Source organism: Mesitornis unicolor, unplaced genomic scaffold (assembly GCF_000695765.1).
Source record: "Mesitornis unicolor isolate BGI_N332 unplaced genomic scaffold, ASM69576v1 scaffold8263, whole genome shotgun sequence".
Classification (NCBI taxonomy): domain Eukaryota; kingdom Metazoa; phylum Chordata; class Aves; order Mesitornithiformes; family Mesitornithidae; genus Mesitornis; species Mesitornis unicolor.
This window is the reverse complement of record NW_010175308.1, coordinates 14,802-41,802: the sequence shown is the minus strand read 5'-3', so window position 1 is coordinate 41,802 and position 27,001 is coordinate 14,802. Positions and strand designations below refer to the sequence as shown.

The 27,001-nt window shown below is 36.8% G+C and overlaps 1 protein-coding gene across 1 annotated transcript in view; it reads left to right on the top strand.

Annotated features, from left to right (window-relative positions):
* Nucleotides 1–1,326: 1,326 nt before the first annotated feature.
* UBR1 (ubiquitin protein ligase E3 component n-recognin 1) overlaps nucleotides 1,327–27,001 on the top strand; it is a gene marked incomplete at its 5' end in the record, with an annotated part of 38,863 nt that continues 13,188 nt past the window's right edge. Inside the window, 25 exons of the mRNA XM_010181336.1 lie at nucleotides 1,327–1,457; nucleotides 2,126–2,267; nucleotides 3,679–3,741; nucleotides 4,078–4,201; nucleotides 6,376–6,483; nucleotides 6,901–6,989; nucleotides 7,806–7,904; nucleotides 9,132–9,289; nucleotides 9,897–9,996; nucleotides 10,290–10,418; nucleotides 11,506–11,686; nucleotides 12,620–12,681; nucleotides 12,911–13,021; nucleotides 13,941–14,006; nucleotides 14,172–14,273; nucleotides 14,869–14,932; nucleotides 15,362–15,486; nucleotides 16,409–16,461; nucleotides 17,431–17,533; nucleotides 18,450–18,498; nucleotides 20,431–20,585; nucleotides 21,493–21,592; nucleotides 23,347–23,456; nucleotides 24,720–24,809; nucleotides 26,393–26,580. Coding sequence (XP_010179638.1) covers nucleotides 1,327–1,457; nucleotides 2,126–2,267; nucleotides 3,679–3,741; nucleotides 4,078–4,201; nucleotides 6,376–6,483; nucleotides 6,901–6,989; nucleotides 7,806–7,904; nucleotides 9,132–9,289; nucleotides 9,897–9,996; nucleotides 10,290–10,418; nucleotides 11,506–11,686; nucleotides 12,620–12,681; nucleotides 12,911–13,021; nucleotides 13,941–14,006; nucleotides 14,172–14,273; nucleotides 14,869–14,932; nucleotides 15,362–15,486; nucleotides 16,409–16,461; nucleotides 17,431–17,533; nucleotides 18,450–18,498; nucleotides 20,431–20,585; nucleotides 21,493–21,592; nucleotides 23,347–23,456; nucleotides 24,720–24,809; nucleotides 26,393–26,580 — 2,702 coding nt within the window. The remainder of the gene's footprint in view (nucleotides 1,458–2,125; nucleotides 2,268–3,678; nucleotides 3,742–4,077; nucleotides 4,202–6,375; nucleotides 6,484–6,900; nucleotides 6,990–7,805; nucleotides 7,905–9,131; nucleotides 9,290–9,896; nucleotides 9,997–10,289; nucleotides 10,419–11,505; nucleotides 11,687–12,619; nucleotides 12,682–12,910; nucleotides 13,022–13,940; nucleotides 14,007–14,171; nucleotides 14,274–14,868; nucleotides 14,933–15,361; nucleotides 15,487–16,408; nucleotides 16,462–17,430; nucleotides 17,534–18,449; nucleotides 18,499–20,430; nucleotides 20,586–21,492; nucleotides 21,593–23,346; nucleotides 23,457–24,719; nucleotides 24,810–26,392; nucleotides 26,581–27,001) is intronic.

Sequence of the window (27,001 nt, the reverse complement as noted above, 5' to 3'; positions counted from 1 at the left end):
TTTAATATCACAATAGCTTTATCAGTCTGGGCAAAAAGTAATTACCCCAAATATTTACAGTCTTCATTACCAAGATCTGTCGTAAGCTTATCCAAAATTAAGTATGTACAGTCAGTGCTATCGTGTGAATACTCTAGAAAACATCAGTGTCTGTTTCTGCATCGTATTTGTATATGAAATGACTGGATTTGGTTGTGTTAACAATAACAACATCGTATTCCATTTATTTATACATATGCTGAAAGGAAGATGTATGTGGAAAACATCATCAAGGCCTTTGGGTTAAAGCCTTCTTTTCTCACAGTGTCGTTGCAATGTATCTGTCTTGTGCTTGAATACTGATTGCTTCATTCAAAGTGCAGATTTGATAATGTTTTTATTTGTTTATAGCAGGAGAGAAATCAAGGGTTAAATGCTTGTGGAAAGGGGTAATAATGTTGTATGACAATTAACTTAATGAGCTTTATCTGGGTGGATTGGAAACATGTCAGTTCACAGGGATATTTTGAATAATTTCTAGATCTGGGATGGGATCTCTGAAAAGACCAGTTAGATTTCTTTGGATGATTCTGTCCAAGGAGTGTCATAAGTTGCAAGCTGGAGCATAGGAGGTTCAACTTGAAGATAAGGAAAAACCTCTTTACTGTGAGGGTGCCAGAGCATGGCCCAGGCTGCCCAGAGAGGTTGTGGAGTCTCCTTGTCTGCAGACACCCAAAGCCCTGGCCGTGTTCCTGTGTGACCTGGTCTGGTGATCCTGCTCTGGCAGGGGTTGCACTGGGGGAGCTTTCCAGGTCCCTTCCAACTTCTGATGTTCTGTGATTCTGTGATAAGTGGCAGAATACCTGCACAGAAGGGCAAGCAATGCAGGGGAGGAATTTTGGTCTTGACTGGAAACTTTTAATATCTTCAGGTGTACAGCTGTTAACCAGCTTTATAAAACAAAAGTTAAATAAAAAAATTGAGGTTTCCTGACACATTTGGTGAGGCCTTTCCTAGTGTATTTCTAGATAAAAACTGGATGTGTAACCAACCAACCAACCAAATGACCCCCCCTAAAAGAAAAAAACCCAAACCAAAAAACAACCAACCATTAAAACTACCAATCAAAAACCAAACCACAAAGGTAGTTGAAACTGTTGGAATACTACTGAGAACCCTTGGAATGAAATAATTTTGAAGAGAAGAAATTAAGCGAGATGAATGTGCTTGAAAATCATGAAGAGACTGATTTCGTGAAACAAATGTAGTAATAAGGTATTTTACCAACCCTTTTTAATTTTTCAAGGTTTTTTAATTTCTGTATTAATATTACCTCCTGTTTTACAGAATTCTGAATGTCAGCTGAATGAAGAAATTATGGAGCACTCTAGGAGAGTGTTTCCCTCTGTGATAAAATACATTGTAGATATGCTTATATGGGAAGAAGAGAAGGAGCTGCCTCCGGAGCTCACAATTAGGTAGGGAGTGTTTCCAACTTTCTCTTCAAGGTGTTAAAAACATTGATAATAATTTTGCTGTGTTATTCTTACACTCATGCAAACATATTTGTGCTAAAATTCCTGTAACCAGCACTGTAGCATTTTGCCCTACAGTTGTATAGAGAAGAGCTTTTGATACTTCATGGAAAAAGTAGTGTGTGACTGTGCTCTATCAAAATGAAGAAAGACTGCTGTGTGTCATGTTAAAAAGACAAACGGGATCATAAAGCAGCAGAGAGAGGAAATAATCAAATAATCAAATAACCTAAAATCTCTTTTCTACTTGGTGCATGGTTTCTGTGGCTTTTTCTAGTATAGATGGGGAGGGCTGTGTCTTTGACATAAAGAACACGCTTGATTTTATTTTATAATTCTTTTGTATTTGACATTTCTGCCAGGCTCTCAGGTGAGCTGTTGCTTGTGTTGGATAGGGCGGCATTTACAATTTTACTTTTATTTGTATATTATATGTTGGCTTTTTCGCAGTAGAGAGAAGGTGGACAGCTACTACTGTGTCCTGTTAGTTTATAATTCTTTTGTATTTGACATTTCTGCCAGGCTATCAAGTGAGCTGTTGCTTGTATTGGATAGGGCATTATTTACAATTTTACTTTTATTTGTATGATTATATGTTGGCTTTTTTGCAGTAGAGAGAAGGTGGACAGCTACTACTGTGTCCTGTTCAATGATGAACATCATTCGTACGATCACGTCATCTATAGCCTGCAAAGGGCACTTGGCTGTGAACTTGGAGAAGCCCAGTTGCATACTACTGCCATAGATAAAGAGGTTGGTGCGTTCTGGATATGGGAGAAAGTAACTTTTTAGTCATTAAGAAGTGCTGCTGTACTCCTCTTGATCATAGGATCTTTGTTTCTGGCATGCTGGAGCTTGAGAAGAAAGGAAGGCGTGTTGTGGATTAACTGTTAGCCAGCATTTGCTTCAAGAAAGTTTTTGATTTTTATTTTTTGATTCAGAACAAAACCTCAGTTTCTTGAGACAGGGAAGAGCTGATTTATCTGAAGTTGCTCCTTTCACATTTGGAGTATTTTCTTATTTTTTTCTTCTCAGTGAGATGAATGTTTTATTTAATAGTATTTGTCTAAAAAATATGTGAGTCAGCAATATGCGTATTTCATTATATTGAATCAGAAATGTACCTTACCTTTTGAAAGATTTACTGCTGCTTCTGGTTCAGACTTCATTTGGAAATCTTAAAACTTCAATTTAAGCAAATGAAACCAGGAAGAATCCATGAAGGAGTGTGGGTGAACCTGACAACATTATTACTTCATTTCTCAGACTAATGTCCCATGTAAGAACCTTACACTAGTGGTGGATGTTTTTGTACTGAGAGATAAATAAAACACGATGAGTTTTGAATTATCTTAATTGCAACCGTGTTTTTTATCTCATGAGTACGAAACTTATGTGTTTGCACGTGGAGAAACTTTGTCTATAGCTGTGTGTTTACACTTATAACATCTTACAAATATCAGTATTCTTTTTTAATCCGTAAAAAATGAGTTTTCTTTTTGTGTTTCTCTTCGTTCATGTAATGGATGTTTAGTTGTATTTGGTTACCAGTGGCTTGTGTCAGTCTTGTTCAGCTACAAGTCTTGTCCTGCAGCTGCAGGTTTTATAAAATATGTATATACATGCATGGTTATAGCATCAATCTTAAGATTGTTTTGGACGCCCACACCTCTGATTTCCTTTGAGTGAAATTCAGGGTCTAAGCTGGACCTGATCTTGGCCTAATTGAAAGAGCTATCAAACCCATGCTTATAATATACCCTGCTATTTCACATACAGAAATAAGAAATAGTAAGAAAGATTGTAGAAAAGCAATTTAGGATGAGTGGACTTTGTGTGAGGAAGAAAGTTGATGTGGTTTGTATTTGAAGTATTCTGCAGAAATCTCACTCACCTGTATTAATCTGTACCTGAATTTTCTTTTAACTAATCATATTAAGATACCCAGACTTTACTTTTTTGTTCCATTGTTAATTGAATTATAGTAGCTTTTTTTCCTAAAGATAAATATGTTAATTTTGGTTTGCTTCTACATGTCTAATAGCACCATGAGTGAAGTTGGTCCCAGATTTTGTTTTGCATATAAAAAAATACAGCAAGGATCAAGCTTTTTGTTCTTGTTTTGTTTTATATTGGTCTCATGCTCAGCATTTTCTTTAAATAGGGTCGTAGAGCTGTTAAGGCAGGACATTATGCCTCTTGCCAGGAAGCAAAAGAAGAAATCAAGGTAACTTCCTAAAAGATTTTTCTTATTTAAAAACCAAACAAATCAAACTCATCATTATTAATGCTGAAGACTTATTTGTCTGCTGTGCAGTCCTTAACTTAGTAGTTCCATGCTTTTATAACCTGTCTGTGAACTCGTTGAAACTGAATTTACCCCACTACGTTTGGTATAGATACACAGATACCTTCAGAAAGAAAATGTCAGACTGGTTTATTTTCTTGTTACCGTTTGCTGTTAACGTGTGTTTGGGAGAGGTAATGGGTGGTGAAGATAAATACGAAAACTATCATTATCTTTATTTAATTTTATCTCTATCAATATTTACCTGACTCTTAGAGGCATTCTGAAAATGTTTCTCAACGACCGCTTCATGTGGAGGTTCTGCATGCTGATGTTATGGCTCACCAGAAGTTTGCCTTGCGCCTTGGTTCTTGGCTGAACAAACTCATGAGCTATTCAAGTAAGCATAACTCATTTTTGTTATGATAATGCCATGTCAGTATTTGAATGACTAATTCTCTCAAAATAATATGTTCAGCAGTGTTATATATGATGCCCCCGTATTAAAATATTCACAGTCCTCCTAATTAGTAAATAAATAATTATTATCCTCAGTTTCAGCATCACATGCCCTATTTTAGTGACTTCTTTGCTTGAAAGCTGCTCTCACCAGTGCTGGTGGAATGCTGCGAAATTTCTCCATCAGTGACAGCATACATCTTCTGCTTGAATCAGTTCCTGCTTCAGATTTGATAGCTGTGATTATTTAGACAGTCTCAGTAAAGCGAACAAATAAGTCTTAATTTAAAAATTTGTCCAGTAGTGGAAAGTCTATTCTAAGCTTTCAAACTTTGTTCTGGTGGTTGATGATGCTCATGGCTTTAAAGACAACTTCTGAATCAATCTGATTTTGATTTCTGGTACAGGATTTTTTCATCCTTGTGTTTTGTCAAACTAAAGCCATTGTAAAATTGCTTTTCGTTGTACAAATATGCATAGATTAAGCTCTACTCACTGCTAATCCTCCCTCTTGATAGTGTAAACCTGTTGGTCTGCTTTAGCCTCTTTTGTAAGCTTGGGTAATAAAGTGAATTTCAAACCTTTTATCTGAACACTCACTTTCCGATCTTTCCCTTGAAATACAGACATCAGAATTGTACCTTCTGTAATTCTTTACAGTGTTTTACAAATTTTAGCTTTCTGTTCAACTCTGTATTAATTTCACTCATGGTATATTTTTGCTGGTTCAAGTTCCTCAGACAGTTCTTGTATTTGGTACAAGTTTATGACTATGTGATGGTTTGTTTTTAGTGAAGCTGGTTCAAGTTCCTCAGACAGTTCTTGTATCTGGTACAAATTTATCACTATGTGATGGTTTGTTTTTAGTGACAGTTCAAGGGGTTTTGTATCCACATTTCTCTTCCTAGACAATTTTTATTACTATTTTCCATTTTATGAGATAATGCTATGTTAAGCACTGACAGCTGATTATTCAGCTGTTGACTCTGAGTGTGGATGAGTCAGTGTCTCATCGGATCTCCAAAATTTTAGCTTTTTAGAGATTACCTTTTTAGCTGATGAGATAAGCTAAAGCTAAAAAGGAGTCTTCTGTGTTTGGTGTAGCATTTTGGGTTAGGAAATTGTTACAGGTTAACTGATACTTCAAAGAATCTTAGAATGGTTTGGGTTGGAAAGACCCTTAAAGATCATCTAATTCAACCCCCCTGCCAAGGACAGGGACACCTCCCACCAGCCCAGGTCGCCCAAAGCCCTGTCCAGCCTGGCCTTGAACACTTCGCCGGCACTTGAACACTTCCGGGAGGAGGCATCCACGGCTTCCCTGGGCAACCTGTGCCAGTGTCTCACCACCCTCACAGTAAAGAATTTCTTCCTAATATCTAATCCAAATCTATCCCCTTTCAGGATACCCCTCATCCTATCACTACATTCCCTGATAAAGGGTCCCTCCCCATCTTTCCTGTAGCCCTGCTTTATTTACTGAAAGGCTGCTATAAGATCCCCCTGGAGCCTTCTCTTCTCCAGGCTAAACAGCCCCAACTCTCTTAGCCTGGCCTCATAAGAGAGGTGCTCCAGCTCCTTGATCATCTTTGTGGCCCTCCTCTGGACCTGCTCCAACAGGTCCATGTCCTCCTTGTGTTGGAGGCCCCAGAGCTGGACACAGTACTCCAGTGGGTTCTCATGAGACTGGAGTAGAGAGGGAGAATCACCTCCCTCGACCTGCTGGTCACGCTTCTTTTGATGCTGTCCAGGGTATTGTTGGCTTTCTGGGCTGCAGGCACACATCGCCACATCGTGTTGACTTTCTCATCAATCTAAACCCTAAGTTCTTCTCCTCAGGGCTGCTCTCAATCCATTTCTGATTGCTTTTAATTTTCAAATACTCTCCTGCATCACTGGATTTATTAAATGAGGTAGGTAAGAATAATAGGAAGAAACTGCTAAGAGGAGACTGTGTGGGAGTGTGTTCACTGAGAAAAAAACATTATTAAAAATAATTCATACTGAAGCGCCCCTTTTTTTTTAAGAACAGAATTCTGTAATTCTCATTTTGCTGGCTTGTATCATTTAATTATTGAAGCATTCTTGTACAAATGAATAGTTTTATCCCTATAGGTGACTTTCGCCAGATCTTTTGTCAAATATGTCTCAGAGAAGAAGCTGGATCTGAAAAGCCGTGCTTCATAAGCAAGTTGATGCTATGGGATGCAAAACTTCATAAAGGTTTGTGTATCCTTGTTGCTATAAACTGCTATAAGAGGCAAATTAATTTTTCATATGTGTACCAAATGTGTAAAAGTAAGTAAGTGCTATGCAGGTGGAGTTACATTTCTTTATAGATTTTATTTTTGTTGATACAGCATTTTTTTAATGGCTGAGACAATTGGTATTTTGGGTATGTATTTGCCTCCTAAATTTTTCCTGCTTTTGGTATTTTGAAGAATCTTCACAAGATGTGGCTTGACTATGAATGACCTGATGCTTACCCTATGTTTTATATACGTACCAATAAAAACAATGTGTATAACTTTGTTCGTATACCTCGTAACCGTTTCAAGGCTTTTAATGATTTTTAATTATAATTTAATAATCTGTTCCTCTTTTCCACAAAGTGATGTGTGTTCTATTGGCTCTTCACAGGGGCAAGGAAGGTTCTTCATGAACTTATCTTCAGTAGTTTCTTCATGGAAATGGAATACAAAAAACTTTTTGCCGTGGAATTTGTGAAAGTAAGTGTTTATTTGGCTTTTGTGCTAGGAATTTTTAGTAGCTCTGTGAAATTTCCCCAAAACCTGAAAGTTGTTGCCATATAAATAATGAATTTTCAACAAGCAGAGCTAAAACAACCAGTTCAGCCTTTCCAGAGTGTATTAATTCCAGTGTCATTGGTTTGTTTCTTATGATCATGTAGATCTTATACTCATTTTGAATGCAGTACTGTTAGTATTCTGTGTATCTTTTGAAATGGCAGATAGACCAGTTTCAGTTGCAGTTGTTAGTTTTAAAAATCAGATATAATACTTAAGAAATATACAAAACATAAGACCAAGTGTTTTTTGTTTCAGGGGGAGACTTTTTAATCCTCATAAATGTAACTGACACTTAATGGTTTTCCCTGGACTTAAACAAAACGAAGACTTACATTACTCATTGTACACATCTTTTATAGACAGCTGTTGACTGTTGAATCCATGCAGTTTACTGCAGGAAGCTGACTTGTTTTATAATAAGTTAATGTCTTTATTGATCCTTTTTTCCAGTATTTAATTTATTTTCTTGGGGAAGGTTGGTTGTAGGAGAAAGAATATTTTTTTTAGTTCCAATCTGGCAGAACAGTTAAATTTGTGCTAATCTTCAGTATTAAGGCGGTGGGGCACGTACTTAATTTATTTGGTGCATATAGGACATCATGCAGTTTTTGTTGTATGATCTGCTCCTACTGGAAAGGAAGGACACTGAGGTGTAATTCTTACAAATAAAAAAGTAAACATTTTAAATGACACTTGTTTTATTTATTCCATTTCCCCAATATTCTCTTTTCCTAGTATTACAAGGCGTTGCAAAAAGAATACATCAGTGATGATCATGACAGAGTTCTCTCTGTGACGGCACTCTCAGTTCAGATGTTCACCGTACCTACTCTGGTATGTATGTTGATGGGGTTGCAATCACGATGAGAAAAACTTATCTATGCAGTTGCAGATAAGCAGGTACTTCCTTATTTACAGCGCTGGGGATGCACAGAGGGAAGCTCCTCTAATTGTGCTCTGGCGCCCATACATTTTCACGGCCTATTTACACATTTTTAACAAAGCAAAAATCATATGAGCATGCATAAGATCATCACCTTTTACTCTGCCCCTCACCTTGATTGGTTCCCCACTATCACGCCACGTAAGACATTGGATTACCCTTATAATTTTGTCAAAAAAGAGTTTTGGTCTATTCTTATGGTGGTCTGACCACAGCTATTATCCCTCATGCTATTGTCTAATTCTTCTCTCGAGCATGGTACGTGCCTTCTCTAGTGCTTATACAAACATATCTTGCAATCTTTTTCTTAACTCTATAGTTTAAACAAATACCTATTCTAACTACATCATCATCAACCCACTTTAGTTACCTTGATTGGTCAAAGTGCTCTTTTAGCTCTACTGCTGAAACAAAACCCACCCCAATCAGCCAGAATTTTCCTGTGACTATAACATGTACAGCCTGTCTCCACTAGAAATGTAAAACAGATTTGAGAAGTGCTAGCAGTATCACCTTTGCAGACTGCTTTACTTGACAGGGAGTCTTTATGCATTGCTGAGCTGAAAATAAATTGAGATTTGGTAAGGCCAGTATGAAAGGAGCTTGAGTTTATGTGCAAAATCATTACAGAAGATAAAAGGAATGCAGACAAGTGAAAGGTTTAGGTGGCATCGTTCTCTGCGTTAGCTTTGTGTGCATTTATGATTCACATTTTCCTTATGTAATTTTTTAAACTTGGGGGTTGGGGGCAAAAAAATGGATTAAATGTGTTTTTGTCTGGGTGAAATGTGTTAAATCCTAGGGGTGGAGAAGTATACCTGTAACTTTTAAAAATTATATGTTTCTTGCCTGAAGTACTAATGTAAAAGACCTTTTCTACATGAACTTTCTAGAGAAAAGAAGCATGCCGGTTACATTCAAGCTGTCAAAGTGAACAGACATGCTAAATTGATAGCTTTTGTACTCATATGTAATAAATACTGTGGGAGTTTTTATAGCTTGGATGTTTTAAAAAATACTTTAAATAATTTTTAATAAAAAAGACTCTATTCAAAGGAAAAATAATTTGGACAGTTCAACAAAGACAGGAAGAAAAAATTTTAATTTTCTTCTTGCAGGCTCGACATCTCATTGAAGAGCAAAATGTAATCACCACCATTACAGAGACACTCTTGGAAGTGCTTCCAGAGTACCTAGACAAAAACGACAAGTTCAACTTCCAGGGTTACAGTCAGGACAAACTGAACCGGGTATATGCAGTAATATATGACCTCAGGTAAGTGAAGAGCTGAGCAGCTTGAGCAGTTAGAAAACTGGCAGTAAGATGAAGTGTTTCAATTCAGGAGTCTGATGATGAAACTGCTTTAAAAACAAACCCCAAACCAAACCCCTCAAAAAACCATACGGAAAACTTTAATGTTTTAATTTTCCAGTGCAAATTTAAAATTCTCAAATGCCAAAATTATATTCTATAAAGATAATTTTTGATTATTTTCACTGATACCATTCCATATAACAAATGTGTTAATAAAATATATCTACTGTAAGGCAGTATGGGAAATTTGGCTTCTATTCATTATCATTCTGGGAAAGCTGGATAATCCTCATCTGCGTAGCATTTTTCACTTTTACAGGTCTCAAATAATGTAAAAGCAAATCACCCCAAATACTTTGAAATTAAAAAAATCCCTTAATTTCAAATGATGGAGTCGCACTAAGCAACTCTAGTGCTTGGTAAAAATTTTAAGAGGATTTTGAGGTGGGAAGCTTGATGTAATGTGATGATGTAGTTGATTATTTTAATATAAAGAAGACTTTTTAAAAACAAGCAGAAGCAAAAGAGAAGTGAGAGCAAAAGATGATAATGTTTTCTTTGGGGACAGGTATATCTTAGTCAGCAAGCCTACGTTATGGACAGACCGTCTGAGGGAGCGGTTTCTAGAGGGATTTGTTTCTTTCCTAAGGATTCTAACTTGCATGCAGGTACAACATGTTAAAATCATTTATTTCTAGTAAGTCGTTATAAACCCATTACAGCACTTTTGTTTGCTCATCTTTTTGTCCGTAGCAATATTGTGCATATAAATATGCAATTGAGATGGTAAATCCTTCAGTTGCTATCTTGGGTGGGTGAAAAAATAATGTTTACTTTATAGAAATAATATCCATAAATTTTAGCTACGTGTATATTTTACCATTTGCTTAAGGGATTTTGTGGTGTTTCAAGCCTGTGATCACTGATTTAGCTTGAGTATTTTGTGGCATCTCCATTTCAGGGAATGGAGGAGATAAAAAGACAGATTGGTCAGCACATTGAGGTGGACCCTGACTGGGAAGCAGCTATTACTATACAGATGCAGCTCAAGAACATTCTTTTGATGTTCCAGGAGTGGTGTGCCTGTGATGTAAGTACACCAGTTGTCTGGGGTTCTTAGATGCATGCCTCTTGTGAATGTTCCTGAGTGCTTTTTGAGAAAGCTCACTGTTGTTCAATACGGATCTCCACAAACAATGAGTCTGAAAGAATTAAATCTATGATCACAGAATCACAGAATCGCTCGGTTGGAAAAGCCCTCTGAGATCATCATGTCCAGCCGTTCCTGTCTACCCCCTAAACCATATCCTTAAGTACCTCATCTACCCGCTCTTTAAACACATCCAGGGATGGTGACTCCACCACCTCCCTGGGCAGCCTGTGCCAGCTTCTGACGACCCTCTCAGTACAGAACTTCCTCCTTATCTCTAACCTGACCCTCCCTTGGCACAGCTTGGTGCCGTTTCCCCTTGTTCTATCCCCCATCCCCTGGGAGAAGAGCCCAGCACCCACCTCTCCACAAGCTCTCTTGAGGTAGTTGTAGGTGGTGATGAGGTCTCCCCTCAGCCTTCTCTTCTCCAGGCTAAACAACCCCAGAGAGAGAAATGATCTCAGAAAGGTATAATATTCTAGCTGAAAAAGCTGCACAGGGTGTCAGGCAAATCATGAAGAGAAAATACTTCTCGTGACCTAATTCTCAATATCTGAATTAATGGTATCACTGTCAAGTTTTAAGGTTTTGAAGCACAATTTTAATTACAGAAACTTTGCAGTAATTGAGTACTTGCACTGTAAGCAGTCTTAATCAGTGCTGGAGTGCATCTTTTTTTTTCAGTAGGGAGATAAGGAGAGAAATGAAGAACTACAGCAGTTCAGAGCTTCTTGATACTATTTAGGTTGCAAACTATGCAAAATATTAAAATATAGCAGCTTAAATTTTGGAGCATTTGACAGAGCAGCTATTTTGAACAGAAGCATATTGTCAGTTAGCTTTAGTGCATGCTTCACTGCTCCAGTCCAGTACTTCTCAGTGTTAAGAAGCAGAGTAGTAATTATATTGTGGCTTTTTAGTAACTGTTTATACTGTTAAAAAAAAACAACAACCAAAACAAATGAAGTGAGGGGTCTTAGTGCACGTGTATGATTTTTAAATGTAACGCTATGCATTTAAATTCTAGGAAGAGCTGTTGCTCAGGGCCTACAGAGAATGTCATAAAGCTGTGATGAGGTGCAGCACAAATGGCCGCTCACGGGAAAAGACAGTGTTTCACTTGTGTGGCCATACCCTGGAGAGCAGACCTTACAGAGTGTCTGCAGATCCTGTCAGCATACATTTGCCGCTGTCTAGGACTCTTGCAGGTAGGTGGTGTGCTTTGTTTTGATTGCTATTTGACTTACGTTTATCATCCATCTCTGTTTCTTTATTCTAGAAAGCATTTAGTTTAAGTGCTTCACAGATCAGTCACTCTCTGAATTCCTGACATTCTCATGGTCAGGCAACCCTGTTCCCCAGATGTCCTACTAGGGGAAAATTTTTCTCAAAAGCACATGTGCCATGGAGATTGGAGGAAGTTTTTTAAACAGTGGAGACATAAGAAAGTCAGGGAAGAAAGAAAATTCTCATGTTTTAATGAGAACTTCAGTTTTCTCTGGACTATTTGAATTTATCTATTCTCTTTCTACCTGTTTTGACTAAATGAATGTTCATTATTACTATATCTCGAATTTATTTTCCAACCACATGTATTTTAGGACTGTTAAAATGCTCCTCCTAAAAGACATATGTTTGCAGCATGCCAGGACGGATTTCCAGTCAGAATACAAAAAACCACAGCAGCGGGTGATTGCTGTTTTCTCTAGAACACAAATGAAATCATGGGCTATTAATAAGATGTAGATTTCTCTTTATCACATCCTTTGATACCAAGATACCATCTGTTAAGCTCTGTAGTCTTGAAGTTCAGTTACTGCTTACATATGATTGAAACGTGACATAAAAATTTTGCTAATGCTATTTTGCATCTCAATTTAAGTTATTTTAATGAATTGATTAAATGAATGGTTTTATTCATAAAATAATGGATTGTAGGAGTAGTAAGAACTGTTCTAATAATGTAATAGATCTTCTATCTAAAAAACCCCAAGTAACAGGTCTTTCCTAAATAAACTTTGGCTTTTTATTCTGTTGTTCTCTGACTTGTAGGTTATTTAGCAAACATTTAGAGTGGGTTGGAGGAGAAACTTTACCGATTTTGAATTATTTTCTAATTTTTTTTGCTATTGGTTTTGTAGGTCTTCATGTACGATTAAGCAAGACTGGAACCATCTCAAGATTGCACGAGTTTATTTCTCCTGTAAGATTTTCATACCACCTACCTCTCCCCATCCCCCCAGACACTTCCTATGCTTTATACTTTGGAAAGGAAAAAGCCTAGAATTATATCCTGTAACTTTCATGACACACACAAGTTGTTTTGCATCTGTCAATATGTCTTTGTACATTAGGACTTACACTTCTAATATCACTGACAGACTTATTCTTTCCTGATTTTTTTTTTTCCTTCTTTCTTTTTTAAATTCTAGGAAGAATTTCAAGTGGAGCTGCTAGTGGAATATCCTTTGCGATGTCTTGTCTTGGTTGCTCAGGTTGCTGCAGAGATGTGGAGAAGGAATGGGCTCTCCCTGATAAGCCAGGTACTCCTACGATGTTCAGCAGTGAGTTGGTCTTAATGGTGTATGCAAGTGTTACTCAGTAATGCTCGCAGTGGTCACTTCATCCAGTGCAGAAAGAGGTCATGGGGGTCACTCCTACGCTAAATAGAAAGGTTTCGAGGTGGGAATTTAGATGACCTAGTTTTATTTCCAGCTTCATCAATGGCTTGCCTGCTCATATAAGACAAGTATTTTTATCTCTTACGGCTGTTTCTGATTCTGTGAAATGATCTTAATGTTACTGACGTCAACTGATCAAATTTCTGATAAAGAAATCACTGCATAAGTACTGTTAGTACTGTTGTTTATAACTTAAAATGTTAGCAGAATCTCTTGGTGTATTGCAAGCATTATATGCAAAAGTTAAACTACTTTAATCTCATACTGCCTTTCAGTGCTGTATAACTGGACATAACAAACATTTTCTAATATTTGTGGGCTTTTTTGTTGCAAGAGTGAAGTTAAAAGTATGAGTCTACTCTTAAGTATTTGTATTTTGCCTGCTTTGGCTTCCCTGTTTTTTTGTCTTTGATGGCAGACATTTTCTGCGGTTGCCTTTCACAGGACCCTTCGGTGAAGTCAAAGTAGATATTGGTAGCCCCTTGTAGAATTGTGTCTCTGAGAGCTGGGGTAGGAGAATGAGGAGGATCTGACTTTAATCAGTGGCAGCCATTAGAATTATGTTGTCTTCAAAGGGGGTACGAAGAAGTAAGGCATAGAATTCCTCTGGATAGGTGACAAAACACTTCTCACTTCCATCAAAGTACGTGTTTGTTTTAAAGAAAACACAGGACTTGCCCTTACTCAATAAAGGCACTGTACAGTTTAAAAAAGCCCCAGACATTATCACATTCGATAGTGCATTACTTCTCTACTTCAATTTTGTTTTCCTGTTTCTCAGGTATTTTATTATCAAGATGTTAAATGCAGAGAAGAGATGTATGATAAAGATATCATCATGCTCCAGGTATAATATGTGAATAATTGCTTAACTTACAAAATTTTCATTAAATTTTCTTTCATTTTAATTACATTTGTATGATTTTTTTCCTTCTTTGTAAAAGTATTTTTCTTAGTTAATGAAGAACTGTAATAGTAACCAATGTTCATATTACTTTGGGTTTTTTGACAGATAGGTGCATCTCTTATGGATCCAAACCAATTCCTCCTGCTGATTCTGCAGAGATACGAGCTTGCTGATGCTTTCAAAAAGCTCAAACCCACCAAAGACCAGGTAATTGGCAAGTATTTCAGCTGATTAATCTGTTTACTTTGAGTTTATGAAAAAACTAGCTACCATTGGTAACTGCATTTTTGTGACCACACTAAGTCAGTCGACACAGGACCTAGTTAGGAAAAATACTTTGCATTTGGCATTTGTAGAGGCTTACTCAAAATTAGCAAATGCTCTTTTAAACCTTTATTTCATAGGGAATCTACCTAAATCTACATAAATTATTTATCTATAAAATTTCTGTGTCTCATAAGCTATATTATGTGTTCTTATTTTGGCTAGAAGTTTTTGGATTGCTGCACTGCTTCTTGAGGCTTGAACTTCTGTACAACCCTTCATTTGGGATATGTTTTTAGCTGTTGTTTCTTTTTCTGCATGTGAGTCTTGTGCTTCAACTGCCAAATAATTCCTCCTCTACAAGCACAGGCAATTTTTTCCAGCCTTTTAGAATGGATTTTTTTTCTTACAGTACAGTGCTCAGCAAAGCAGTGCATCTGGAAGCCGAGCTCAGTGTCTTTGGCAGATTTTCCTGCCTCTTTGTTGTTGTTGTGTTTGGGTTTGGTTTTCTTTAAACTGGTTTCTCTGATTCTTGTAGGATTTGATCAAACAATGTAATGTGTTAATAGAAGAGATGCTACAGATTCTCATCTATGTTGTGGGTAAGTTTCACTTCCCTCTGCTATTGTAGTAATGGGTTATTATATTTTGACAAAGCAGCCTTGAGGAGTGACTTGAACATAGATGGTATGGACAGCATCCTGGAGAATGCCTGTTTTAAATAGATGGCTCAGTAACACATGTAGTAGACAGCCAGAAGCAATGGGGATTGCATTTTGAAAAGAAAACTGTTAGATAACTTCGTGATTTGCTATTAATGTAGAATATGAAGCATAACTCCATCTTAGCCCATTTTGTTAGGAAGCTAGGCTAAAAAGCACTTTTCCTCTTGGACACTTGGGATAGGTTTCTGGTGAATGCAAACTTATACTATGAAATATCCCAGCAATAGCATTACCGTGGTGCAAAATTCAGAACTACTTTTTAACTGTCATACTTGCCATTCTTACCCTTTTGATTCACTCTTGTAGGGGAAAGATATGTGCCTGGAGTGAGTAATGTGAAAAAAGAAGATGTTATCATGAGAGAAATCATCCATCTGTTATGTATTGAACCAATGGCTCACAGTGCAATTACCAAGTCGTTGCCTGAAAATGTGAGTCCTGGTTTATTGACTTTTTTCCTTAATGGACTTTTTCTTGGTTTATGTCTTCTTTTTCTTTAGATTCTATATATTTATATGGAAGAATTTTATTTCTTATATAAAGCTCAGTTGTTGGTTTCAGAATTACTAAATAGCATGACAAAGGCTTTGCACACCTTATTGAAGTAAAGGTAAATGTCATGGATTCAAGTATGGCCTAATCTGTAAAGGCTTCTGTGAGGATTGTGCTTTTTGATGAAAAAGTGTGATTTTTTTTTTAGAATATTCAGCTTTAGTTCTCCTAGATTGAAGAAGAACTTTAAAATTATTTTCTTTTTTGGCCCTGTAGGACCTTGCAACTGAATTACATTCTGCCCTCAATGTTGTACCATCAATAGATTTGATCCTGTAACTGAAACCTATGAAGTGTATTGGAAGTCAAGTATTGTACAGGTCTATTCAAAAGCACAGATTTCCCTTCCATTTTATTCCAACTGATGAAAATGCAAGCAAAGGACAGGGATGTGGTTTAGATTTTATAGCCTGTGCAAGTTTTCAGGGCTGGCAATCAAGGCAAGAAAGTTCAGTTTTACTGTAAATTAAATAGCTTGGATTATTATCAGAAACTATTAATGGGTGATCCACATTCACTGTTTTAAGAGGCTAAAACTCTGGTTTTCCCTCTGTTGAGTTTAGGTAAGGCTCTGTTATAAATAATACTGTCATTTAATCATGTAAAACTTTTATCTCTCTTGGGTGCTTCCTTCCAACTTCTCCATGATGAATATCTGCTTTCTGAATGACAGTGGGCAAAATGTTGTAATTCATGAATTAGGGAATTGATCTAAACCTATGTCGATTTTTGTTATACCTAGCATAATGCTGAAGATATTTGAATCATTGTATGTTTATCCCAAACTAAATTTTTTACCAGGAGAACAATGAAACTGGCTTGGAGAATGTAATTGATAAAGTGGCTACGTTTAAGTAAGTTCTTAATATTGTTTTATAAGTAGCTTGAATGTGAGTAAGGTCTCTCATCATCTCTGTTCAGTGAATGTTTTGCAGTCTTGAAATAATGTGCTGGAATATCCCAAAGTGCTGCTTCACTCCTTTTACCCTCCTCTTTCTTCAAATTCAGTTTGAAGAGTCTCAGGAGTTGAGTAATCTTGAGTCCTAGTGGAAAAATTTTCAGAAGCTCATTTTATTTCAGAGATGGTTGGGAACCTTAACAATTGGCTGTAGCTTTGACAATCACCACCTAATCATTGGTTTAGGTGTTATTTAGCTGCTAACTTGCTGTAACTTTCAGGTGGGAGGTTTTTTTTTTTTTAATAAACCAACTTACATACATTTATATGCAAATGCAGACCAATGGATTGTAGCAGCTGAGAAAAAACTAGTTCAAATGTCTGCTATTTTTGTCACAAAAACGTCTTGTAATTTTAATTATTTTAGTATACCTTATTTTAAATTTCATATCGCTCAGTTTTTTTGTGTTTAACAAAGGACAATTATAGGTGCATCTCAGAACTTTGCTTTGGGAATTATATGGAAGGTTTCTCACTGGCTGGAAAGTGTCTCTCCGTGTTACTTATTTGGTACCTTGGTTAAAGAAGGTGATTAATTTTATACAGTAACATCCAGCGTCTGAAATTCTGAGCCATAAAGTTGAAAAGAATTTATATTTCAGATGCTGTATGGTGTGCTGTAGATGGTACAGACTAGAAGTATTTTCCTGCTGGGTAGGATTTACAGTAGTAAACAGTCTTGAAGATTAAAGACTGATAACTGTACTCACTCTGTGCTCTTTATAAGTTAATGAAACAACTATCACTCCTCCACTTCTTACTAGCATGTCCTTAGGAAAGAAACTGTGTTACTGGTTTGTTTACATTCAAAGATGTGCTGAATATGCATTATTAATCTGTATGTCGTGAAATATTTCTCTGCAAGGAAACCAGGTGTGTCTGGCCATGGAGTTTATGAACTGAAAGATGAGTGCTTGAAGGAGTTCAATATGTTCTTTTATCACTATACTAAGACCCAGCACAGCAAGGTAAGCAGTGTAAGATTCAATTGCAAAAGTTAAAAAATAGTCTAAAGAATTTTGCTGAATCAAGGAATTAATGGAATCTAAAGAAACTGATTTAGTTGAGTGTACGCAACTACCTTCAAAACTAAACTTCTAATGAAGTGGAGATTGTTAGTACAGAATGATGTGGTATGGTTTGCATCAGTATTTTCCCTGTGGTGACTTCTGTGTTAACTGTTCTGCTAAGAACGAAATCACAGAATCACACAGAATCCCAGACCGTTAGGGATTGGAAGGGACCTCCAAAGCTCATCCAGTCCAATCCCCCTGCCGGAGCAGGAACACCCAGATGAGGTTACACAGGAAGGCGTCCAGGCGGGTTTTGAATGTCTGCAGAGAAGGAGACTCCACAACCTCTCTGGGCAGCCTGGGCCAGTGCTCTGTCACCCTCACTGAGAAGAAGTTTCTTCTCCAATTGAAGTGGAACCTCCTGTGTTCCAGTTTGTGCCCATTACCCCTTGTCCTATCATTGTTTGTCACCGAGAAGAGCCTGGCTCCATCCTCTTGACACTCACCCTTTAAATATTTATAAACATGAATGAGGTCTCCCCTCAGTCTCCTCTTCTGCAAACTAAAGAGACCCAGCTCCCTCAGCTGCCCCTCATAAGGGAGATGCTCGGTAAGAATGATCTTTGAACTGGAAAACCCCAAACTGTGCTTTTATAACTCTTATTGAGGAAGCAAGTATGTCTAATTAGTTATCACTACTACAAATTGAAATGCAAAATGCAATATTGTTAAACAGATTTCAGGTAAGGTTCTAGTTACACGACCACGTATTGACTGTGTATCTTGCCACGTTTCTAGTTTAGTATCTCTCTTTTTTCCCACTGCGTACTTCTGTAGAGATGCTGATAAAACAACACTGCTTTTTCTGTAGGCTGAACATACTCAAAAGAAAAGAAGGAAACAAGAAAACAGAGATGAAGGTAAAAATTTGAAACGGATGACTCAACAGATGTGATAATTCAGCAGTGTATGTAGCTGTGAATATAAAATGAGCTTTGGAGATATCTTGTGACTCCATCATGTATAGTTGAGTTCATATTACATTTGTTGTGATTTGTAGTAATTGTAATACATTAGCACCTGTGATTTTTTTTTTTCCTTTTTTTTAAACACAAAGTTAGGAGTTTTGGAATCTTTAGTTTAATGTCCATGTAGACAAATGAGCATGGCACAGTACCCATTGACAAAATGAACAACTTGAGGGTTTATGGTGAATTAACTAGGAAGCAAAAGTTTCTTTTTTGTGAGTATTTTCTGTAGCACAATATTGAAACATAATAATGCCATGTAGAAATGGTTGCTGCTCTGATCCATTCAGTAAGTGGCTTGAGAATGAAGTTCTATAAGTCAGAATTTTCTTTTTTAGAAGCTGAAAACAGATATAACCATAAAACCCCATGATACTTTTGTAACACGAATGTTATTTTCCTTTTGAGTTTACTTTTACCTGTTCAAGTCAGGAGCATTAATTGTGCTGATTTGAGGAAGACTTTTTAAGCTAAGCAAATAAGTACAATGAACAATTTAATAAAATCAGCTATCATCTCTTTTGTGAGTTGCGACAGAGAAATATTTTTCTCTTCCCACGTTGTCCTTCCAGTTAACTTGGTCAGCATGCTTCAATTTTTGTGTACAATCGTCATTTCATACCTCAGATGGTTAAAACTTATTCTGAATAAATTTTATTTGCTTTGAGTTCCTTTCAGCTGAAAAAACTGGAACTGAAAAAGAATAAATTGACGTTGTCCTTTAGAAGGGGCACGGTTAAATTGGAAATGAAGTTCTCTTTGAAAAAATTTAATTTCCCTCAGTTATAAGTAAATCAGAAGATCATGAAAGCTGGAAAATAATGAGTAAATAAATATAGTTGATTTACTTTTGGTTTCTTCCTCCGCTGTTTATTTTATACATTTGACAGATTTTCAATAGTACAATAGTACCGCCTTCATTTTTTTTTCCCCTCCACGTTCACTTTTAGCAACTTAAAGTGTTAGGAGGGACGTTTATTTTGTAGAAGTTCTAAAAAATGCAAATATTAAGATGTAGGTGTCAGAACTTCATGTAATCAGACAATACAGTTCCAGAATACAAAGATAACTGTTTATGTTGATGTGTGTTCCCCTGAGGCTATGCATTTTGCTTCAGATACTTTGTGTGTATACTTTTATGTGGCTGCGTTGTCTTTGTCAGTCACTTTTGGTAATTCATTCAGTCTAAACTGTCAAAAGATTGATGGTTTCAGGGACACTGCATTCATAGAAGCTTTCTGAAAATAGGCTTCCAGATACCAAGAGAAGACGTAAGTGAATGCTTCCAGCTAGGGAAAGGCTGTGGCGTTAAATGAGCTGTTGTCAGTAGATGCCAAGCTTCCAGGTGGCTTCTGGGTGAGATACCACCAGTTCCAATATTAGCTCCAAAAATGGCCAGAATACCTCAGTAGCAGGAAAAATTTAGAGCTCCAGCCATGTTAGGTACGAGACACTCTAATGTGAGGCACCACACTCTGGAAGATCCACCGCTTACTCTTGTTTAACTCCTTGAAAACTTCGTATCTGATACAAGACAGAAACACTACATGTTTATTATTGATACATAAATGATGAGGCAGTGCATTTACACTTCAACTAAGTACTCATGATTATTGTTTAGATTAGTTTCCATGCGTTTTGTGTAAGAACTTACTGAAAGTACTTAGTTTTGCTGAAGATGATAAAGGCTGGCTTAGGCAAACAATTGTTTGTGTGGTCCAGTTGTTCTTTCACAGGAATTAATGTTTGTGCTCTCTCCTTTTTGCCAGCAATCTTTGATGAGATGCCAGTTCGTTAACATATTTGCATATTTCTGTTTTCTAGCATTGCCACCACCACCTCCTCCAGACTTCAGTCCTGCATTCAGCAACGTGGTGAGGATTCTGAACTGCGACGTTATGATGCACGTACTGCGGACCATTCTTCAGAGAGCAGTAGAACTGGAAACCCACCTGTGGACTGAAGCCATGATCCAAATGGTAAGGTCAACTGTGGTGGTCTTATGGTCATTTCTAATCAAAATGTGTAAAGAGAAACTTTAAATGATAAAAATTTACCTGGTTTTATAAATCTCTCCTGACAAAAGAAAGTATTTCTAATCATTTATCTCCACTGTAAAATACAAATATGAAAGTCAATAGTATTGAATTAGGAATATTCTTCTGTTTTCTATTTTGCTTTTCCCTCTGTCGTGCCTCACCACTGAAGCTGTTTCAATAGGTAATTCTCCTTCCGTCATCTTTTTCTTGAAGCTTCATGTGCTAATAAGTAGCCCTTTGATCATCTTAAAGAAATTGGAGTTGCTTCATGTTGTAAGCTGCAAAGTCCCCATATATGTGACTGTCCTTGACACCTCGGTCATGAAGTAATATCATAATACGATTTTTTGAGTATTTAAGCATTTTACCACAGTGACATTATGATTTAAAAGAAAAAGGAATTACTTACATCCTTGAGGTTTTTTTCTGTTGTTGTTTATGTTTGCTTGTTTTTAGAATACAGGATTAGGGCCTGAATTTACAGCCTGGTTGAATTTATCAGTTTTGTTAATTAGAGTGGATAGATCATTTCATTGTGTTGCCTTATCTGCTGATCTTTGGATTATGGAATTAACCAGATACTCATAGATTTCTATTAGCAAAACGACAAGATTTATATGTTACTAATGTAAAGTTTGTGCAAGTTTATTAATTTTGGTGCAAGTAAATTCTGCTGTGCATTGTTATTTCACTTTTCATGTACAATCTCTGCATTTCTTCTAATTTCTGTGTTTTATCATGGATATAATCAGTTTAGAGTACAGAACTATATCAAACATCCTTATTTTATATGCCAGTTTTCCAGACCTCTAACAGTGAATGAGATTTACCGTTTTTCTTTCTTTAGGTGCTTCATCTCCTTTCTTTAGGGTTACTAGAAGAGAAGCAGCAGTTGCAGAAGTCTCCAGAAGAAGAAGTAACCTTTGATTTTTATCACAAAGCGACACGTATGTTTCACTTCCTTTAAAAGGACAGATTAAATTAGGCTAACTTGCTTTTGTAAGTTGTGACAAAAATAAACTAGAAGAAAGTATTCAGTGATTTTAGTCCGAAAGGATTTACTTTTTGGCATAGAATTAAAACCTGCTGGTTTTATTTTTTCAAATGATCAATAGACCAAGTTTGGACTAGCTTCCTTTGTTCCCAGATGCCAGATATGTTGAAGAGGAGATGTGCTTCTCTTCCTGGGAAAGAAATGGAAAAGTAATACTGAAAATGGCTCTTCCTTCACGAGACCGTTGTTGAAATGGAAGCTAAGAACTTGAAAAGTGATAGTGAATTTAAGAGTACAATCTTTTGTACTCCTGGGCTGTACAGTTATTGATTTACCTGCAAGTTAGTCTTTTACTCTGACTGTGATAATAGAAGCAACTCTCAGTGGCTATGGTGTGTGCTTGCTTTCTTTTTCTTTACTTTTCCAAATTTCTACAGAGCACTTCCTAAACTTACATTCAAGAGTAGTGAGTGGGAGTTGGAATCTACATTTTCCAAATCTGCCATCGTAGCTAGAGTTTCTGCTTCACTGTGTAAGAGTAAATAATGAAAAAAATCCGTTCTCAAACTAAATATAATCATCACTTCAACTTCTCAACTCAGCTATTTCTCAATGAGGGTGACAGAGCCCTGGCCCAGACTGCCCAGAGAGGTTGTGGAGTCTCCTTCTCTGCAGACATTCAAAACCCGCCTGGACGCCTTCCTGTGTAACCTCATCTGGGTGTTCCTGCTCCGGCAGGGGGATTGGACTGGATGAGCTTTGGAGGTCCCTTCCAATCCCTAACGGTCTGGGATTCTGGGATTCTGTGATTCTGTGATCACTTCAGAGATGACACAGAGATGAGAATTGTGAAGTAAAGCTATGGAATTGCCTTTATTTAGCTTTTCAAAAATGTTGTGTGAAGAGAGGTCACTGAGTTTGAAAAACACTGCCTTTTCGCTTTTTTTTAAAATGTTCTTATTCTTGAGCAAGAAGTAGTACTATGATGACACTGAACGTATTTCTGTTTAAGAAGCTTCATGTCAACTATAGGAATGCACTAAAAGTGATTGCAATTGAGACATTAGAGAATTCTTTGCCAGTTTGTTTTGCATAACCAGAAAAACCAAAGCCCCGTTTATCCATAAGGGATGCCAAAAAATCAGCATTTTTGTAAGAAAACTCTTACCGAGACGTGGTTTAAAAAAACCCAATTGTAATGTATTTGTCTCACTTCTTAAAATATGCAAATGAATTTTAAATGGAAAATCCTGCAAAAGAAATATAAATTAAGAGAATGATCACAATTTTAAATCATGCTTGGGATAGAGAATGGCCTAAAATATTATGAACTGTTACCAAGGTGTGAGGAAGCAAATAATTACTGTCGTTACAATACCTTTTCTGATTAAACATGTGCACACTAAGCCATTAGAAAACTTAAGTAAGCTAGAAGAGCTTTACTGCTTCTCTTTGAAGCGAAAGTAAATTCTACTTTTGTCTGTACTTCTGCTGCTGGAAATAGCCAAAATTATTGATCTACAAGGAGGAACGATTATGCTTTATTTAACTGGAATTAACAGATTAAATTAAAACAGAAGTGTAACTACACAGGTTGTGTTCATATACGTGTGTATAGAAATATTTTAAGGCACGTCCATTAAAATGTTGAGATATTTTTATTTCCCTGAAGACCCATAGTTTTCTATTTTTCACTCCTTTGTAAAGGAATGGGAAGCTCGGCCTTAAATGCTGTGAGCGTATTAATGCTTCTGGAGAAACTGAAGAGAGTTCCTCAGTTAGAGGCACAGAAGGACACAGTCAACTGGATACTGCAGGTACATCAGGAGGGGATAAGTATGGTCTGATTTTAGTACTTTAGAAGGCTTTTATGAAAGACGTTATGATTCCTGTGTATAACCCAGTAGTTACAGCGGCAATAATTTCTTGAGAAGCTTAATCTGTTGGAACTATTTCTCCCCCCAGATGAGGTGAGGTTTCTTGAATACTGCATTAACGCTCACTTGCTATTGCTACTTTTAAGTATTGGGTCAATTTTTACTTAGATAACTCATTCTAGTAATGACATTTTTATACATAAACTTTATTCCCCGTATTTCTGTTGCAAAATAACAGCAAGTGACAAAAAATTTATGGATTGGGAAAGCATTTTAGAGGCTCCTTGTATGAAGACTTGAATCACGTGGGTCTGACTAATGGCTACATTGTACATTTACCTGTCTCATTTTTCCAACTCCCTGCACTTCCCCAGTAAAAAATTGGGAAAACTGCTGGATATCTGCTGATTCTGCTTGGCAGGGGTGCTACTGTCCTGTTCCACTTTGGGCTTCTTGGTTTAGGGGGCAAACATTGAAGACAGTGCTCTTGGAAAAGAGGGTAAGAGTCCATAGTAAGGTTCCAAAACTATGCTCAGCTACTAAAATTAGACTATACTGGTACATTAGGGAGACAGGTTTGAAAGACTGTTTTTGAGAAGTTATTCTACAATTCTAAGGGTAGAAGTAAAAATGTACTTTAAAAGATGTGTGTGTGTGTATATTTATATATATATATTTATAGATAAAGTATTTAATATTATCAAAACTTCAAGATGCTTATTAAAGTAAAGATAACTGGAGAAAGTAATAAATGAAAATTGAAGGCTCAGTTTAACTAATTTGACAGGTTTCTGTTCCAGATGTACAGGTGTGTGCATGATTTTACTGACTGCAGACTATTTCCATGGGATGATCCACATCTCACCTACTTGAAATAAGCTAGCAGTCTCTGTCCATTCTTCTGATGTACAGGTGATGCTTTAGCTGTTTAGCAGTTTTAGTGCTAGAAGACTGGAAAATTTGGAAGAATTTTACTTTCCTTTGTACTGAGCAGTGCTTTAGGATACAGACAGAGCAGTGTTGCAGGAGTGCACATGCAGTCTTGAGTACATGTTCTTGTCATTTAGGAGTATGGCAATTGGTTTAATCCACTGGAAAACCTGAAAGTAAAGTGGAAGTAAATATCAAGGGCTTCAATCTTGTCTATATCCTAATAAGAACCAAGTTGCGTTTTATTTTTAACATCCAAGTCTTTATTCCTAGATGTTTGACACGGTGAAAAGACTGAGAGAAAAATGTAGTTTGGCAACAGTAGCAGCTACATCAGGCTCAGAAGCTACAAAAGGTGATGAGGTAATAATAAAAAATGTTCAATGGAAGCCTTGTATTTAATGTTTTGAATGGCTGTTTTCAAAAAGGTGCCTAAACTTCTTGTTACCTAAAATGAATTTTTAAAAACAATATCAATTTTTGATATATTGCTTACAAATGGGATTTAGGTTCCAGGTTTAATAGTTTTAATAAACGAAATTTATGCTACGCATGTTTCATGGAATTATCAGCAGCTAATGTGGTTTGTTGGTACTTCCAAATTAAGTGAAACAACGGAGGGGAGTGAAGAAGTAATTTGTGTCCATATCTTGTCTTTGATTTGATCACCTTTTCTGTTATGTTGTCATTGTGCAATAATTAGAAATGCAAATCCACTTAAAATGATGTCTTGTAACTTACGTGACCCACCAAGAGGTTAATCTGCTTTGCTTTGATTGTATAAAGACATCACGCTTAGGTGATTATTCTGTCTGTGTATCAGTCTCTACCCCCTCCCCTCAAAATATCTTTTGAATCCAGTGATCAAGTGGAACAGTGAAATGGAGATTTCACACATTACTGCAGTCTCATGAGGTGTGTTTTGTTTGTTTATTTTTAGTAGAAAAGAGGAATCCGATTACACTTAAATAGTGGGCAAAGACAGGCCAGTTTGCTCTTACGCATTCTGCTTGGCAGCAGCTTGCTGCCAAACAATCTGTTGGCTTGTCATTGCATGCATAGCTCTCAACTTACCACAGCATATGCTGGCTTTCTTTTTTGAGAAAGTTATCATATGATTCCTGATAAGGTAAGAGAATAAAACACAAAAATCAGTAAGAAGTGAGGCTCTTACGGTTCCGCCTCTCGTGGGGCAATTTGTTGTTGTTTCATTTCTTCAAAAAGTGATATTATTGTGAATGGAAACAATGTGTATGATGTTGAATTTGTGACTTAAGTAATTAAATAAGAGGAATTCAGTTCTGTATGTTTTAGTTTTTTACCTGTGGTTTTTGAATTCTGCGTTTCCAAAGCTTATAAATACTTTCTTTACAGTTTTGAAAAACTTGATACGTGAGGAAATACTGGGAGAAGAATAGTTTTCTAGTCTACAATAGAGAAGAATAAGAGAAAATGCAGTCTTCTGATGCATAAAATGCTGCCACAAAAACATAGGAACAATCTGTTTGCTATGTTGTCCACAGATAAAATGTTCTTAAATTCCTGTAAGGGAGATACAGAACACTCAGTAGAGGTTGCGCTTATGGCAGGGAATAGCAAGACACTGGAGGAGGCTTGTGATGTTCATCTCACTAAGGTTTCTTAAGAACAGACAAGGACCTAATTGAATGGATCAGCTATTAGTGATCTTGTCTTTGGGCAAGGGGTTGTACTGGGGACCTTTTGTGGACCCCTCAAAATCTCTCTTTTGGCAAGGTTAATGAGTTATTTTTTAAGACTTTAGTTTTACGTTTTTCAGATAGCAGTTAACTTTTTTAATCATTGAAGTGTTGCCAGTTAAGGATTTTGGTCTCAGTGGTTAGAATGCAATAGCTGGGGAAGGTTTCTTCACATTTTTTTGTGTGTTCTCTGTTGCCTGTGATTTCTTTATTCTCTTTTATTCTAAGACCCAGAGCAGTCAGGATAAAGAGAAGGCTGAGCGGAAAAGAAAGGCAGAAGCTGCTAGGTTGCACCGTCAGAAGATAATGGCTCAGATGTCTGCACTGCAGAGGAATTTCATCGAAACCCATAAGCTCCTCTATGAAAACACACTGGAGGCACAGGGGAAAGAAGATGCTATTATGGAGGAAGAAAGGTAAGAAAAATCAGACATCCAGAGTTCTGGTGAGAAGATTTCGTTATCTGCTACATTAAGTTCATGGTGCTACATAGAATTTTAAGTATGCTCAATGGACAGGTTGTGCCATTGCAGTCAGCAAACTTGTGTCTCTGCGTACTCTTAACTTCTGTGACATAATTCTATGTAAACTAGCTGTGTGTGCTAACCTAGGAACAGTGGACTCACTTTGTTGAGCAGCTTAAGATAAACAGTAAGAAAACTTATTTTTTTTCAAATGGTGGATACTTACCTTATTGAACATTTGAGAAATTGTCATTAGCTGCTGAGTTGACAACACTGCAGTTTTGGAGGTAACTGTCTACCTTACATGAAAATTTAGGTATTTAATTTGGACAGATTCTGAAAGCCAATATGCCAAGGTTAAGTTGCAATGAAG